General features: G+C 38.1%; 3 protein-coding genes, 1 non-coding gene and 1 pseudogene across 4 annotated transcripts; 1 reads left to right on the forward strand and 4 right to left on the reverse strand.

The window, feature by feature from the left end:
• Positions 1-3,497: 3,497 nt before the first annotated feature.
• TRNAR-ACG lies at positions 3,498-3,570 on the reverse strand. The gene has a single exon. It is a non-coding gene; the product is annotated as a tRNA-Arg (tRNA).
• A 792-nt stretch (positions 3,571-4,362) lies between these two features.
• Positions 4,363-4,857, reverse strand: LOC113325090 (serpin-ZXA-like). Its single transcript, XM_026573324.1, has one exon. It carries the CDS (start codon positions 4,855-4,857, stop codon positions 4,363-4,365), a length of 495 nt encoding a protein of 164 aa, XP_026429109.1.
• Positions 4,858-5,055: 198 nt separating this feature from the next.
• Positions 5,056-5,730, reverse strand: LOC113325091 (serpin-ZX-like). The gene is made up of 2 exons (XM_026573325.1): positions 5,299-5,730; positions 5,056-5,190 (listed from the first exon to the last, which is right to left on the reverse strand). Exons 1-2 carry the CDS (start codon positions 5,728-5,730, stop codon positions 5,056-5,058), a joined length of 567 nt encoding a protein of 188 aa, XP_026429110.1.
• Positions 5,731-8,469: 2,739 nt separating this feature from the next.
• On the reverse strand, positions 8,470-8,940 carry LOC113321696 (annotated as a pseudogene).
• A 3,245-nt stretch (positions 8,941-12,185) lies between these two features.
• Positions 12,186-13,255, forward strand: LOC113321245. The gene is made up of 2 exons (XM_026569149.1): positions 12,186-13,093; positions 13,136-13,255. The coding sequence occupies exon 1, from the start codon at positions 12,198-12,200 to the stop codon at positions 13,038-13,040; it is 843 nt and encodes a 280-aa protein (XP_026424934.1). The 5' UTR covers positions 12,186-12,197; the 3' UTR covers positions 13,041-13,093; positions 13,136-13,255.
• Positions 13,256-15,743: the final 2,488 nt, after the last annotated feature.

Raw genomic sequence — 15,743 nt, forward strand, 5'->3', positions numbered from 1 at the left:
TCTGAAGATCTCTACCTTGAACAGTTGGATGTAAAGACAGCTTTTCTTCATGGTGACCTATATGAAGAAATTTACATGAAACATCCAGAAGGATTCATAATAAAAGGCAAGGAAGAGATGGTGTGCAAGCTAAAGAAGAGTTTGTATGGTTTAAAACAAGCCCCGAGACAGTGGTACAAGAAGTTTGATAACTTCATGCATAGAAGTGGTTACTCACGGTGTAATGCAGATCATTGTTGTTACTTCAAAAGGAATGGTTCTGAGTACATCATATTACTACTGTATGTGGATGATATGTTGGTTGCCGGAACATCTCTACAAGAAGTTGAGAATTTTAAGAAACAATTATCAAGCGAGTTTGCTATGAAAGATCTTGGTGAAGCAAAGCAGATTCTTGGTATGAGGATCATAAGAGACAGAGCTAAGGGTGTACTTATGCTTAGTCAGGCTGAATATATTGAACGAGTGTTGAAAAAATTCAATATGGAGAATGCTAAAACAGTTAGTTCTCCACTTGGAAGTCAAATTCGTCTTTCAAGTATGCAGTGTGTGAAGACAGATGAAGAAAAGGAGTACATGTCTAACGTACCATATTCTTCGGCTATTGGGAGTCTAATGTATGTTATGGTGTGCATGAGACCGGATATTGCACATGCAGTGGGAGTAGTGAGTAGATATGCAAGCAACCGAGGAAAACAACATTGGGAAGCTGTAAAGTGGATTCTCAGGTATTTGAGAGGTAACACAAACATACCATTGTGCTATGGAAAAGGTGGTTCTATTTTGAGGGGTTATGTGGATGCAGACTTCGCAGGTGATGTAGATAAAAGGCGAAGTACGAACGGTTATGTTTATACTATGGGTTCAGCTGCAGTGAGTTGGAACTCAAGGTTACAGAAGTTGGTGACATTGTCTACTACGGAAGCGGAGTACGTAGCGGTGACGGAAGAGAGCAAGGAGATGATTTGGTTACAAGGATTATTAGCTGAGTTGGGCAAGGAACAAGGAGATAATGTTCTGTTTAGCGACAGTCAAAGTGCTATACATTTAGCCAAGAACTCAGCCTATCATGCGAGGACGAAGCATATAGATATCCGTTATCATTTCATTCGGGATCTCTTAGAAGAAGGAGAGTTGAATCTCGAGAAGATTCTTGGTTCGAAGAATCCGGCGGATATGTTTACCAAGGGAGTTACATCAGACAAGCTAAAGCTCTGCAAGGCTTTAGTTGGTCTCTCAGAATGAGGATCTGGGAGGGGAGCCGCACTAACAAGGAAGATGTTTTAGCAACGTCCAAAGTTTAAGAATGGAAGACAATCAATGAGTCTTCAAAGTGGGAGATTGTTATTTATTGAAGACTAATCATTATTTCCTAAAATTAGCTGTGGTTATTTAGGGAAGGGGTTTCCTAAACCGGTTAGAATTCTTGGCGACCAAGTTTGTTACCTATATAAATAGGTAGTTAGGCCTTGTAGAATTTGTACATTGTGTAGAAAACGATTAAGAGATCGGTGAGAAATTTCTTGTATAGCTTTTAGGTCTAAAGCTAGGGTTTCGTTGTGAGAGCATATTGGTGAGGAACAAGAGACAAGGTTATCGTCTCGGGTAATTGTAGTGGTGTAACCAAGGGTTTGCCGGGATTCACACAGCGATGTAATCGTTTTTCTTCATAGTGGATTTCAGTTGGTGCGGCTCAAAGTGGACGTAGACAATATATACAAGTTGTATGTATTGGTCGAACCACTATAAATCTTGTGTCTTGTGAGTTGATTTATCTTTCTCGTATTAATATGGTTGCTTGTGCTTGGTTTACTTATTATTCATCATAATATCTCAAGATCCGTTATTCTGCGGTTATCAGCGATTATTCCCTAAGAAAATCCTGACACACTTGACCACAATATGCTTTCTCAACAGATTGCAATTAAAATGCAGTGGCTGTCAATGAGGAGGGAGATTGATGATTTCTGTAGGTGACGATGGAAGCTTGTGTTTCTAATGAGGTTCGGTATAGAGGAAGTTAAGCTTGCGTTTCAATCAAAATAGTGGGTATATCCAAGTTTAATGGCGTCTTTCGGTGCACTCCAATTCTCTAGTAAAATACTTTCGATTTACAATTGGTTCTACTCATACATGTCCGGCCGGATGTCTTAGCCCTGACTTCATAAAGAAACTCCATTACAATTGGTTCTACTCATAGACTAGCAAAAACACTTAAGCGACACCAAACTCCGAAATAGACCCTATCTCTAGCCAGATTTTGTCCTGATGCTCCAAATATGCTAGAGCTAACACTTTATAGATCATCAAAAACTCTCACAACAGCGCAGCCTGGTTCTTTGCATAGTGATGCTGGAATATGGAATATATGCCCTATCTTATGACATAAGTAGCTCAAGACTTTTTACTTGTGAGGCTGACAAGACAATTAAGTTCTGGAAAAAAGACGAAGCTGCAACTCACCCTTAAGTTCAATGTCATAGTATAGAGAAGTTTTAAAGCGTAGGTAATTCACCCTTGAATGTTATCTACTTTCTATAGAGTTGCACAATGTAAACCACATTATACGTTAATACAAAAGATTAGCATTGAGTATAGAACAAAGTTGAAAATGTAGCATCAATTAGTACTTCAATCTATTCAATATGAGTACTCAACAAAAAAATTCCATCCAACACACACCAAATGAAAACAAGAATGAACTATTTTAGTGTAATCACAACTAGATCACTTGTTAGAAATTCATCTTTGGGCAACCGAATAAAAACAACCAAATTTTCAAATGGCCAGGCCTTGATCTAGGATATACGACATGGCTCTGCACCTCGACTACTACCAATTGGCTTTGATAATATATCTGTTGACAAATAGAAACTTCCCTTCCTTGTACTTTTGTGATTCAGGGACTGCTTATTCATACTTCCATCCTAAAATCTTTTTGCAGTCAGAACAAGAAATATCAGCAATAACATGTCGTCCGGTATTCAAGTTCGCATCTCTTTGGGACCAACAAGTATGTTCATGGCATGAGAAAATAAAAAAGCTTTTCCTCCAAACCCCTGCATATTCAAAACACAAGTTTCTAATACATATGGTAACTCACAAACTCAAAGATCAAATCAGACTTGGGTCGTCTAAACTGCGAACAACATGAATCATACGAATATAAAAGTGATATTAAAGATAAAGAGGAAAGATTTATGATTACCAAAAAATCATGACATGAAACGATATTACGGCAATGGAAGCAACCATATAACCGAGGCTCCATCATATCCTGCATCTTCTTGGAAGAATGAAAATAGAAAGACTACTTAATACTATGGTTAGTAGAAATGGGATTGGAGATCAAGACGACTGACTCCTCTTATATGTTTTGCCTTTTTTATAGGGATTTTTTGCGACTGAACTGATTACTTATCTTGCAAGCAACAGCACAAACCCACAAACTAACTTGGAGACATAGATTTGATCTGGCAAAAAAAAAAAAACAAGAACGACTTCACTGGGGATCGAACCCAGAATCTCTGGTTTCGTAGACCAGCGCCTTATCCATTGGGCCATCAAGTCATCCGCTGTTACTCACTTTTTGCCAGATATCAGAAAGTAGCTCAAAAATGTGCCCTCAGAGAGGTGCAAGAGAGGATGAAATTGCACCGACAAACTACATTTGCAAAACATCTTCAGGGAACATGAAAACATTATAATTCACTTCAAAATGTAAACACCAACTTCACAATTCCTACTTTCATGCACTCCTTTCTAAACCGGCACTCAACTGTGTCTGTCACCTTTAATAAAATGAAACTTGGAAGTTGAAAGTACTACTACTAAAAGCCAACTATAACGAAGATGCGATTAATTGTCCAAAAAAAACTGAAACTTTGTAGTTTTAATGTTAAACTTGGGTATAGCCCTAGGGGTTATAGAAAATAACTAATAATGTAATTGCAGTCACATGTACTTTAGTAGAATACATTACAAAAGGCAAAAATCTGCTTCAAAGTAGAGAAAAAATCATAGCGATATATACGTACCCATACTATGCGTCAAACAGCAATAATGACCCTCCAGGCTCCAGCACTCAGACAAGTTAATGGAGTTGTGATCACTAAAATAACTTGCCCACTAGTACCAGCTGGTTCTCTCCTAGCGCTCTGCTTGTTGAGATGTAAAAGACCTGTCTTGCAATATAATGCAAAATCTTCACATGCAGCATGTTTAAAGAATGATAAATCCGTAATTAATTTCCAGAAATTTCTATATTTATTAAAATCATTCATTCATTCATCAAAATTAAAACTAAAAAACCAGAATTCAAAGAAAAACAAGAAAGTCTACAAGACACTAAAGAGATATAGACTAGTCTGATAAAGAAGGATTAAGGACATGTCCCATGAACAAAACTGCACCACTTTGCTCCTCTCTAATTATGAACATGAACGGATGATCCGCCACAAAATCTTCAGGAGGAGGCGGAGAAGGAGGGCACATGTAATCGTCCGCCAAGTCTGCAAGACTATCAGCTTCCGTTCCAGTTTCGTCAATTTCAACGAAACACTTGTGAAAAACCTTTGAGACATGAAGCTTATGGTCACCATCACTATCAACATTCAACATCTCAGTCAGCTCTGCCTTGGATTCATCAAAAGGCAAAATTAATCCTCCTTCCTCTAAAGCACTTTTTGCTTCAAAATCAAAACAAATTTTGAACTTTGGAATCTTGAATTCTCCTCCTGTTGGCACCAATCTATGATAGACTCGGAGATACTGATCCACGAAAGAAACTGGATCAGAGCTCACAAATTCTATAAGTTCGATGAGCCCATCCCGTTGCTCAGGTAGAATTATGTACATAGAAAAATACGGAGTTCAAGTACTTCCCCGATCGGTTTTGTAAGGGAGTTGCAGTACTTTGAAGCCATTGTAACAACTAATATATTGAGCGCTCCTCGACGACATGAACGGAACCTCTACTGATTCTTCTTCGTCGAGGAGATAGAACTTTGACATCTCAGTTAGTGATGGTTCGAATTGATCATAATCGTCCCAAAATCATTTGAAATAGAGTGCATCCGCAAATATAGACTTGGTATATTTATTGATTGCATCATCAGGTAGAATATTCTGAATTAATCCATTAGTTTCCTTTGAAGCCCATGTGTTCACCTTCTTCAGCACTTCTCCGCTCTACGTACATATAATAAATCGTTGGAACAGCGAAAACTATGAAATTAAATCACAAAGCAAAAGGAAAAAACAATAAACACAAAGCAGAAGGTATAAGATCTTGCATACCTTATTTTCGAAATCCACGGTCTCTGCTTCGGCTTTGTAAACTGCATGTACAACTTCTTGGAAAGAAGGTTTAAGTGAGGAGCTGACCCAACAACCGCCAACGAAAGACAGTTTAGGACCTTTAGGTCCTGCTTGTGATTTGCGCAACATCTCAATAAGCTGAGAATGACTAGAATTTAGAGTGTCGAGGCTTTCACAATTGAGGAACTCTAGTAACTGTTTTAAGGTTTCACCACTTGCTCCAAAAGCTAATAACCCAAGAGCAGTGCCCATCGTGAACGGAGAGAATACAAGATTGTCATTCTTGGATTCGCTTAACCACAAGTCTTTAGCAAGTTTCATGCATGAATTGACGCTTTTTCTTACGATTTCTTTTCTGGATGATCCATGAGTCTTGGATGAAAGAGGGTTTACATTTTGTTTCAGATCCATGTCTAGGATCCGAAAAAATTCTGACAAAACCAAAGGAACTAAGAGATTGTTAAAAACTAAGAAATCGCAAAACTATACGTGCTGTGATATGAAGAAGAGCTTTACACCTGCCGGTGCCACTGTAGTACAGCGGTAAAGTCACTGGGTGATGATACCAGTGACCTGAGTTCGAAACTCGTTAGCATCAAATTCTTTACCGATCAAAAGAAAAAAAAGAAGAGCTTTACACCTCTTTATTTATAGTGTATAGAAATCCTAGTTACGCTAGTATTTAGAAATCCTATATATTATAGGAAATTGCCAGAGATAGACTGATTGCCAAAAACAGAACCTTTGATAATTCAGCTTCATCAAGAGAAAAAGAAATACACCATCACTAGATTTGATGGTCGGACAAAAAAAAAAGTGTAAAAAACAAAAACAAACCCATAATCTCTGGTCTCATAGACCAGCGCCTTAATAGCTGAACTTGAGACTTTAATAGCTGACAAATAATGTCTAGGACTACAACTTTTCAGGTTACATGCATGTGTTCGCTTATTAACAGTTTTAATGAAAAAATGTTACAGAAAGAATTAGAGAATTAGAGGTAAATAAGAAAACTGATAATCATAAAAATGTTACATTAATAGCATGCAATTAAAGAGTAGAAGAGTTTCACACCATATCTCGAACTATATATAAATATTTTTCAGCAGTGCACAATAGTACACATCAAGAAAGATAAACAGTAAGAATTATGAAGAGTTTGAACTTTCAAGAGATGTTGGCTAAGATGTTGGTAGTACTGATTGTCGCATCAGCAATTAAAATAGGAACAGCTGAATCCCAATCTCTAGCTCCCGCCCAACAAGATGCAGTTCAGATTCCTGGGTTGTTTCCGCCACTACTACCAGGTCCATACAATCCAGATATGGGAAAGTGTTGGTCAGCTCTTATTGATATTGAAGGTTGCAAAGCTGACATCATGAATTTCCTATTCACATTTCAGCTTCGATTAGGTCCAGCATGTTGCAAAGCTATTATTGGCCTCAGTGAAACTTGCTTGCCAGCCGTTTTCGCATGGGGTTGGGGGTGGGGAAGAGGAATACCTTTCAACCCCGCTTACCCAGATGTAGTCAAGGGATACTGTGCATCCATAACTGGAGCGAAAACATCACCACCAGCTCCTTTCGCTGTTCATATATCTCTGATTGCCGCATCCGAATCCCAACCTCTAGCTCCCGCCCAACTAGATACAATTCAGATGCCTGGGTTGTTTCCACCACTACTACCAGGTCCATATAATTCAGAAATTGGGAAGTGTTGGTCAACTCTTATTGATACTGAAGGTTGCAAATCTGAGATCTTGAATTTCCTATATACATTTCAGCTTCGATTAGGTCCAGCATGTTGCAAAGCTATTATTAGCCTCAGTGAAACTTGCTTGCCGGCTGTTTTCTCATCGGTTTGGGGATGGGGAAGAGGAATACCTTTCAACCCTGCTTATCCGAATGTAGTCAAGGGCTACTGTGCATCCATAACTGAAGGGAAAACATCAACACGTTTGGCTGTTCAGGCGTCTCCACCACCATCGCCACAGGTTCATCTAGGAGCACCCAAACCTGCGTCAGATGAACCAATTCTTTAGAGGAGGTGTTATTCCTCCATATCAAGGGGAGCTTCATTGACTGAAGCATTTACCCCACATCAATTGGAAGTGCACCTTGCAAGAATCAGGGAGTGGATTGGTGACACTAAGCCAAAGATAGATGAGAAACTAGCCATGGGAGAGTAAAAGAATGAAAATGCATGTCAGTTGTGTGCAGTAGAGAAACTTTTTTTTGCGGTAGGCTGCTTCTTGTGTGGCAAAGTTTTCAAAAAGATGGACACATTTCACAGTGCATTAAAATTTGGTATGGAGTGCCGAGTCTGTAATAAATGTTTTAAGAAAAGTGAAGGTGAAAAACTCAGAGTCTCTGGGCTTCATATTAATCAGGATAAACTAAGTCTGGATACCGATCACCGGTATCAAGAAACATTTGTAGAGTGTGATAGATGCAAAGGTTACATGTGCTTTGTTCAATAATGAAATGAACATTCGTGAGAAAGCTGAATACATTTGCCCAAAATGTTCTATTAAAGAGATTAAAAATGGGCTTCGTTTACCCTTGGATCAGAGTGTCATTTCAACAGAATCAACAAAATGAAAAACGAAATTTCTACAACTGCTGCTGCAACAACTGCCAAAAAAGGTGTAGTGCAGCCTGGTTCTTTGCATAGTGATGCTGGAATATATGCCCTATCTTATGACATAATAGCTCAAGACTGGGGATGAAAAGAAAATTAAGATGTGGAAAAAAGATAAGCTGAAACTCCCGAATTCATAAGCCACTTAAAGATGTTGCACGTTGCAAATGAGGTTCAGTATAGAGAAGTTTTTAAGCGTAGGTATTTCACCCTTGAATGTATGTACTTTCTAAAGAGTTGCACAATGCAAACCTCACTATCTGTTAATGCAAAAGATTAGCGCTGAATATAGAGCAAAGTTGGAAAAGTAACATCAATTAGGCCTTCGAAATTATTCACAAAATGACTTGACAACACGCAGTGAACTATGTTTAATCTAATCACAGCTAGAAATTCATCCTTTCAGAATGGAAAATGGCAATGGAACAAAAAACAAGAAAATTCTCAAATGGGCCTTGTGCTCTAGGAATGATCAATAGAAATATATGATATGTATCTGCACCACTAATACTACCAATTGGCCTTGACAACATATTTGCTGACGAATACAAACTTTCCTTCCTTGTACTTCTGTGATTCAGGGACTGCAAATTCATACTTCCATCCTAAAACCTTTTTGCAGTCAGAACAAGAGATATCAGCAATAACATGTCGTCCGGTAATCAAGTTCTCTTCTCTTTTCTCCCCAACAAGTATGTTCATGGCATGAGAAAATAAAAAAGCTCTTCCTCCAAAACCCTGCATATAAAGTTTGAAAAAAAGACATATATATATTAACTCACCTAAACTAAAACACATCATGAAGGATCAAATCGGAATCTGATGACCAAAACTGAGAACAACATGATTTAGTACAAAAAAAGTGGGCTGGAGATTGATGATCATTACCAAAAAAGTCTTACGCATGATGTCTTCATGACATGAAACAATGTTGCGGCACTAAGAGCAACCATATAGCCGAGGCTCCATCATATCCTGCATCATCTTGGAAGACTGTATTGTTGTTATCCTGAAGGATGTAGATAGAAAAAGTACTACTAGGGTTAGTAAAATGGGATTGGAAGATTCAGGCGATTCCGTTTCTTCTCCGGCAAGTCTGTATATATATATATATATGTGTGTGTGTTTTGCCTCTTTCACATGGATTCTAAAACTGGAAATAGAAATAGATATCTCCACGAGATAGGAAAAAAAAAAGATCGAGGTTTCCTAGACCAGCGCCTTATCCATTGGGCCATGAAGTCATCTGCCCTGGTACTTATCTTTTTGCCGGATATCAGAAAGTGAAAACTACAGGGAAACCCAGTTTTCAGATTTTCTCCACCGTGAAACCCACGGACAGAAATATTCACGTGCGCACCCATTTTTTGGGATAAAATTTCTCCGAAACCCATATTTTCTAAAATTCTACATTTTGTTTTTTCGTCATATCCTTAAGGTTTCTTTATTTTGTATCTTATAAGCTTTATGGACAAGGTATAGATCTGATGCCTGTTCAATCAATGGATTCCGTGGTTGAGATTTGATGTGTTACTTAGCAGAGAAACTCATGGATGGGTGTTGAGTTATAAGACATGAGGGGAATATGAAACAGTGGTAATGATCATGGATTGCTGGTTAAGGTGACTGATGGCGAAATTCATGAGACAGATAGAGAGCTTGGCCAAGTTTGAAAAGAACAGAGAAAGAAGAAATAGGTTACTGTAATTAATGGTAGTAGTGATGATAATCAGTGATGGGGAAAACTGAAGAAGATGGAGTTGAGACTCGATATTTTAATGATGTTGTGCTATCATTGGTGTTTGATGTTATCGTTATCAGTAGTATGAACGGCGATGATGGATAAGGAGGAAGTGTACTATCGTCCATTTGAGTTGTTGGGGTTATCGGTAACTGAAGATGGAGAAGAGATGGAGGAATACAAAGATTTGTGTTGTTCGATGGAAGAAGTGGGCAGCTGTTAACGGAACTCGGATGGAGTTCAGATTTTAATAAAGTGGGAAGAAACTAAAAGGAATTGTATTAAAGCATTAAAGCATTAATATGAATTGAATTTGGCAGTAGAGATGGAGCTCATGGTTTGTGTAACTAATTGTATCGACACCATGAAACTAAATAAGCAAAAAGATGATACGTAGTCGTACTTGTTAAGGTACCATCAAATCTAAGACGTGTGGGTGAAAATTTCGCAAGTGTCTCTTTTTCCATGCCATGATGAATGTACAGAACAATGTAGAATCATATTTCACTTGGATTGCTTTTTAATTTGTTGTTCAGTGACATGAGCGTTGCTTTACATTGTTCGATTCAACATTGTGGATTCACATAGGTTAATTTTTATAGAAAATTCATGTAGACTACTTTTTGGTAGTGACATTTAAGTTGTTTACTTTTTATAGGAAATCAATCTGGCACTGCAAAAGCATAAAGTTACGTAAATGATGATGATGTGGTTATGACTGCATAACATGTCATTCAGTCGAGAAACTGTCTGCATAACATGTTATGCATTCGTGAAAATGGATGCATAACCTGTTATGCATCTACAAAATTTGTTGCATAACTTGTTATGCAGTCCAGAAAACCTGCATAACCTGTTATGCGTCCGAAAATATGGCTACATAATGCATTATGCATCGAGAAAATAGATGCATAACCTGATATGCATCCGTAAATATGGATGCATACTGCATTATGCATCAATTTTTTATATGTACGGCTAAAATCAACCAAAACAATGGTTACATAACTTGTTATAGATGCATAACTTTGTTATGCAGATGCATAATTTGTTATGCAGTCGAGAAAATGGTTGCATAATTCGTTATACGTCTGCAGAATGTGTTATGCATCGTTTTTGGTGACTGCATAATGGTTAAGTATCAAGTTTTCAAAAAAAATCCCTAAAATGAGGATCACCTCCGATTTTTTCGTTAAAAACAAAAATTTGATATTCTTGTTTGTACTCGTTGCGTAGCTCTTTTAAAAAGATTTCCAACGATATAAAATTTGTAAAATTCTAAGGCGCGGATTTTTAGATATGTTATGTCCAAGTTGCGCTGTCAATTATACCCCTGAAAAAGATAGTATGCATAACGAGTTATGCCTGAAAAGATAGTATGCATAACCAGTTATGTATTGATTCATATAATAATTTCATATAATTATGGGTGTCACGGTATACAAAATTAATCGTGGGCCTGAGAACGAGAATATTATTTTTTTTGGGTCTCCCCCTAATTTCCCCTATCAGAAAGCAGCTCAAAATGTGACCTCACAGAGGTGCGAGAGAAATAACTGATAATGTACGTACGTCCAATAGATCTCAAAAAAGCAAAATCTGCTTAAAAGTAGAGAAAAAATCATGGCGATATATACCGATAGAATAGAAGCAATAAGAAAACCCTCTAGCAGTTATAGACATCCCAACAGGGGTAGGCTGGCTTGAGATATATCACCCAGCCAAGTTCATGAAGTTGTGATGACTGAAATAACTTGTCCACTTGTACCAGTTGGTTCTCTCCTCACTCTTCTTGTTGAGATGTAAAACACCCACCCTTAGCAAAGAAAGCCACTTTGGACATTCCATATCCATACACAAGAAGGGCAAATCCGCAGTTAAGAGAATCGGGAATCATTTGTAATTCTCAATAGTTTTGTTAAAAACATAGATATAAGGTCCAAACTAAAGACAACAAAATCAACGCTGAAGCCATGCAGATAAGAAGGAAAAAGAGTAGCAGCATTTATTCATTATTATATATGGCTTCGCGCAGGTTTGAACAACCGGAGACCTTTAGCGTGTAAGACTAACGTTATAACCAACTACACCATGAAACCAACTATTGTTCCGGATGCTTAGGGCAAAGAAGTCTCCAACATTGTTGTTTCTAACAGGTTACATAACCAGACATTTAGCATGTTTTTGGGCTAAAATAAAAAATAAAAAAATGGTAGTATAGGTGACAATTAATGTCTAGGATTGAACACTAGAGATTCACAACTATCAGGTTACATGCATGAGTGTTCACTTATTAACAGCTTTAATGAAAAAATGTTACAGAAAGAATTAGTGAATTAGAGGTAAATAAGAAAACTGATGGTCATAAATCCTAGACATTAAAGGCTGCAATTGAAGAGCAGAATGAGTTTCATCATATCTCCAACTCTATATAAGTATTTTTCAGCAGTGCGCAATAGTACAACAGTAACATCAAGAAAGATAAACAGTAAGAATTATGAAGAGTTTGAACTTTGAAGATATGCTGGCTAAGATGTTGGTGTTACTGATTGTCGCATCAGCTGTTACAATGGGCACAGCTGAATCCCAATCTCTACCTCCCACCCAACAAGATGCAGTTCAGATTCCTGGGTTGTTTCCGCCACTACTACCAGGTCCATACAATCCAGATACCGGGAAATGTTGGTCAACTCTTGTTGATATTGATGGTTGCAAAGCTGAGATCTTGAATTTCCTATTCACATTTCAGCTTCGACTAGGTCCTGCGTGTTGCAAAGCTATTATTGGCCTCAGTGAAACTTGCTTTCCGGCCGTTTTTGCATGGGGTTGGGGGTGGGGAAGAGGAATACCTTTCAACCCTGCTTACCCAGATGTAGTCAAGGGATACTGTGCATCCGTAACTGGAGCAAAAACATCACCACCAGCTCCTTTTGCTGCTCATATGTCTCCAATTGCCGCAGATGAATCCCAACCTCTAGCTCCTGCCCAACTAGATACAATTCAGATGCCTGGGTTGATTCCACCACTACTACCAGGTCCATACAATCCAGAGATCCAAAAGTGTTGGTCAACTCTTGTAGATACTGAAGGTTGCAAAGCTGAGATCTTGAATTTCCTATATACATTCCAGCTTCGACTGGGTCCTGCATGTTGCAAAGCTATAATTGGCCTCAGTGAAACTTGCTTGCCGGAAGTTTTCTCATCGGTTTGGGGATGGGGAAGAGGAATACCTTTCAACCCTGCTTATCCGAATGTTGTCAAGGGATACTGTGCATCCATAACTGGAGAGAAAACATCAACACCTTTTGATGTTCATACGTCTCCACCACCATCGCCATAGGTTCATCTAGGAGCACCCAAACCTGCGTCAGATGAACCAATTCTCTAGAGGAGGTGTTATTCCTCCATCTCAAGGGGACGTTCATTGTTGTGGAGGATGCGTAAAATAAATGCATATTTAATGAAAAATACTTTTCAAGTCTTTGTGATTGACGCCTCATTCTGCTCAAAAATTTATTACGTGATGCGAATGAATTTTCCCCAAGTAATTCATATTAATGCCAACTTGTTAAATTTTTGCTAGCTTTTTTGATCAACAATTCATAGTTTCGAACTAAAATAAAAAACATGTAAATGGCAATAAAGTGGGAATCACTTGAAATTTCAATCAAAAGGCAAAAGTAGTCCTGCTTTATTATGTAAAACACTTTTTGCTTCAAAATCAAAACAAATTTTGAACTTGGGAATCTTGAATTTTTTTGTTGGAACCCATGGATGACGAATTGAGATATACTTATCCAAAAAAACAGCAGGATCAGAGCTCACCTGTTCTATAAGTAGACCTGGTATCATAGCCAGGTTAGAGCTTTAGGATTTATCGTAGTACGATATGAGTGGGAGTTATGAGTGATAATAACGAAAGTACCTAGGGTTAAAGTTTTTAATGGGAAGAAATTTGCGTTTTGGAAGTCTCAGATGGAAGACTACCTATATGAGAAAGACCTTGTTGATCCATTGGGTGGAGTTGCAAAAAAGGGAGCACGCAAAGACGATGAATGGACAACTCTTGATCGCAAGTGTGTAGCCATGATCCGTAGATGTCTAACGGAGGAAGTCTACAATAACGTACAAGAGGAAACTAGTACGAAGGATCTTATGGATAAACTTGAAAAGTTGTATCAAAAGTCATCAGCCTCGGGGAAGATTATGTTGTGTGAACAATTATTTAATCTGAAGATGCAAGAAGGCGAAGCGATTTCAGCACATCTTGGGAAGTTTAAATCAATTATCTCAGCTTTCAAAAGTTAGTATTACTTTTGATGATGAAGTTCAAGCTTTACGGTTGTTGTCGTCATTACCAAAGAGTTGGGAGACTGCAAGGACAACCATAAGCAATTCTGCAGGGAGCGAAAAGTTGAAGCTTGATGATGTGCAGCAAAGGTTGATCGATGAAGAGGAGAGAAGAATAGAACAAGGTTATGTTTCTAGTTCTTCAAGCTCGGCCTTAAATATGCATGACGAAGATAGAGGCAGGAGTTCAAATAGGAACAATAACAACAAATTCAGATGGAAGTCTAGAGGGAAGTCTAGGGGGATCTCAATCTCGACCTAGAGGTGTTGTTGAGTGTTGGGCGTGTAAGAAAGTAGGACACTGCAAGCGCGATTGTCCGGAAAACAAAGGTGCTAGTAATGGTGGAAACAAAGGTAATCAAGAAGAGGTCAACGTAGTTGCAGCTGCGGAACCGGTGAAGGTCCTTGTTGATAACAAGAAGATGATTACGGAAGGTTTTCTACTACTCTCTGAGGACAAGCAAGATGAGTCTTGGATTATAGACTCGGGAGCTTCTTTCCATGCAACGGGTGATAAGAGTATTATGATCTCTTATAAAGAAGGATACTATGGCCAAGTATTCTTGGGTGACGGTGAAGCATGCGACATCATCGGTTTGGGTGATGTGATCTTGAAAGTCAATGGTTCGACATGGAAATTGAAGGATGTACGAGACGTTCCAAATTTGAAGAAGAACTTGGTGTCTGTGGGCCAAGTTTGTGATGATGAATGTGAAGTTGTGTTAACGAAACAGAATTGGAAAGTAAAGAAAGGGTCTATGATGTTAGCTCGAGGAGTTAGAGTCAATACTCTATACGGACTTCAGATGGAACTACTTTAGCAGTGGCTAGTAGTGGTGAAGACACTAACTTATGGCATAGAAGATTAGGGCACATGAGTGAGAAGAACATGAAGATTCTATGTTCGGGAGGATATCTACCTAAGGTGAAGTCTGTTGATATGAGTTTTTGTGAAGACTGTGTTCTTGGAAAGCAAAAACGAGTTAGTTTCAGCAGAGGAGGAAGAGACTTGAGAAATGAAAAACTTGATTTGGTTCACACGGATGTATGGGGACCAATTGATGTTGCATCTCACAACGTATTCCAGTATTATGTCACCTTTATTGATGATCACTCAAGGAAGGTGTGGCTTTACTTCATGATGTAGTTGCAGGAAATCCTACACTACACCCTTCATATGATGTCATTATTAATCAACTCATTTTAGGTTTATACTCTTAATTTTATTGATTTATCTTTGGATGTTCTTACAAGAAAATATAAAGAAATCAAGAATGATCTCTGCTCTAAACTTTCTCTCTCCTATTTACTTGTTTCTTACTCAAAAAAGATCTCCACTTCTTTACAACTCGAACGACTATTTATGTGGATGACAGCTAATCTGTCCTTTATTTTCGGGTATGGTCTGCGATATTATCGCAACCTTACAAATATTAATTTCGCAAGCTCTCTAATTTTCGCAAGACTATCACATCTTTCTCATGATCTTAGGTGATGTCATTTATTATATTCTTCCTGAAATTGTTCTGCGACGCTATTGTATTATGTTGTTGATAATTTCGCTGAAATATTGTTGTTGCGAGATTCTAATCCTACATCTTGCCTCTTCTCATATCTTTTCTGCGAAGTAGAGAATGATGTGAGAAATATCGCAGCTTTTCTCCTCTTCATATTCTGCATTTATCACACGTAT

The sequence above is a fragment of the Papaver somniferum genome, chromosome 11 (assembly GCF_003573695.1).
Source record: "Papaver somniferum cultivar HN1 chromosome 11, ASM357369v1, whole genome shotgun sequence".
Lineage (NCBI taxonomy): Eukaryota > Viridiplantae > Streptophyta > Magnoliopsida > Ranunculales > Papaveraceae > Papaver > Papaver somniferum.

Bases quoted from the DNA above. Each gene is read 5' to 3' on its own strand.
- LOC113325091 (XM_026573325.1), bottom strand. From the start codon at position 5,730: ATGGATCTGAAACAAAATGTAAACCCTCTTTCATCCAAGACTCATGGA. The intron at 5,191-5,298 runs GTATGCAAGATC...ATATGTACGTAG, and splicing joins CCGTGGATTTCGAAAATAAG to AGCGGAGAAGTGCTGAAGAA.
- LOC113321245 (XM_026569149.1), top strand. From the start codon at position 12,198: ATGAAGAGTTTGAACTTTGAAGATATGCTGGCTAAGATGTTGGTGTTA.
- LOC113325090 (XM_026573324.1), bottom strand. From the start codon at position 4,857: ATGTACATAATTCTACCTGAGCAACGGGATGGGCTCATCGAACTTATA.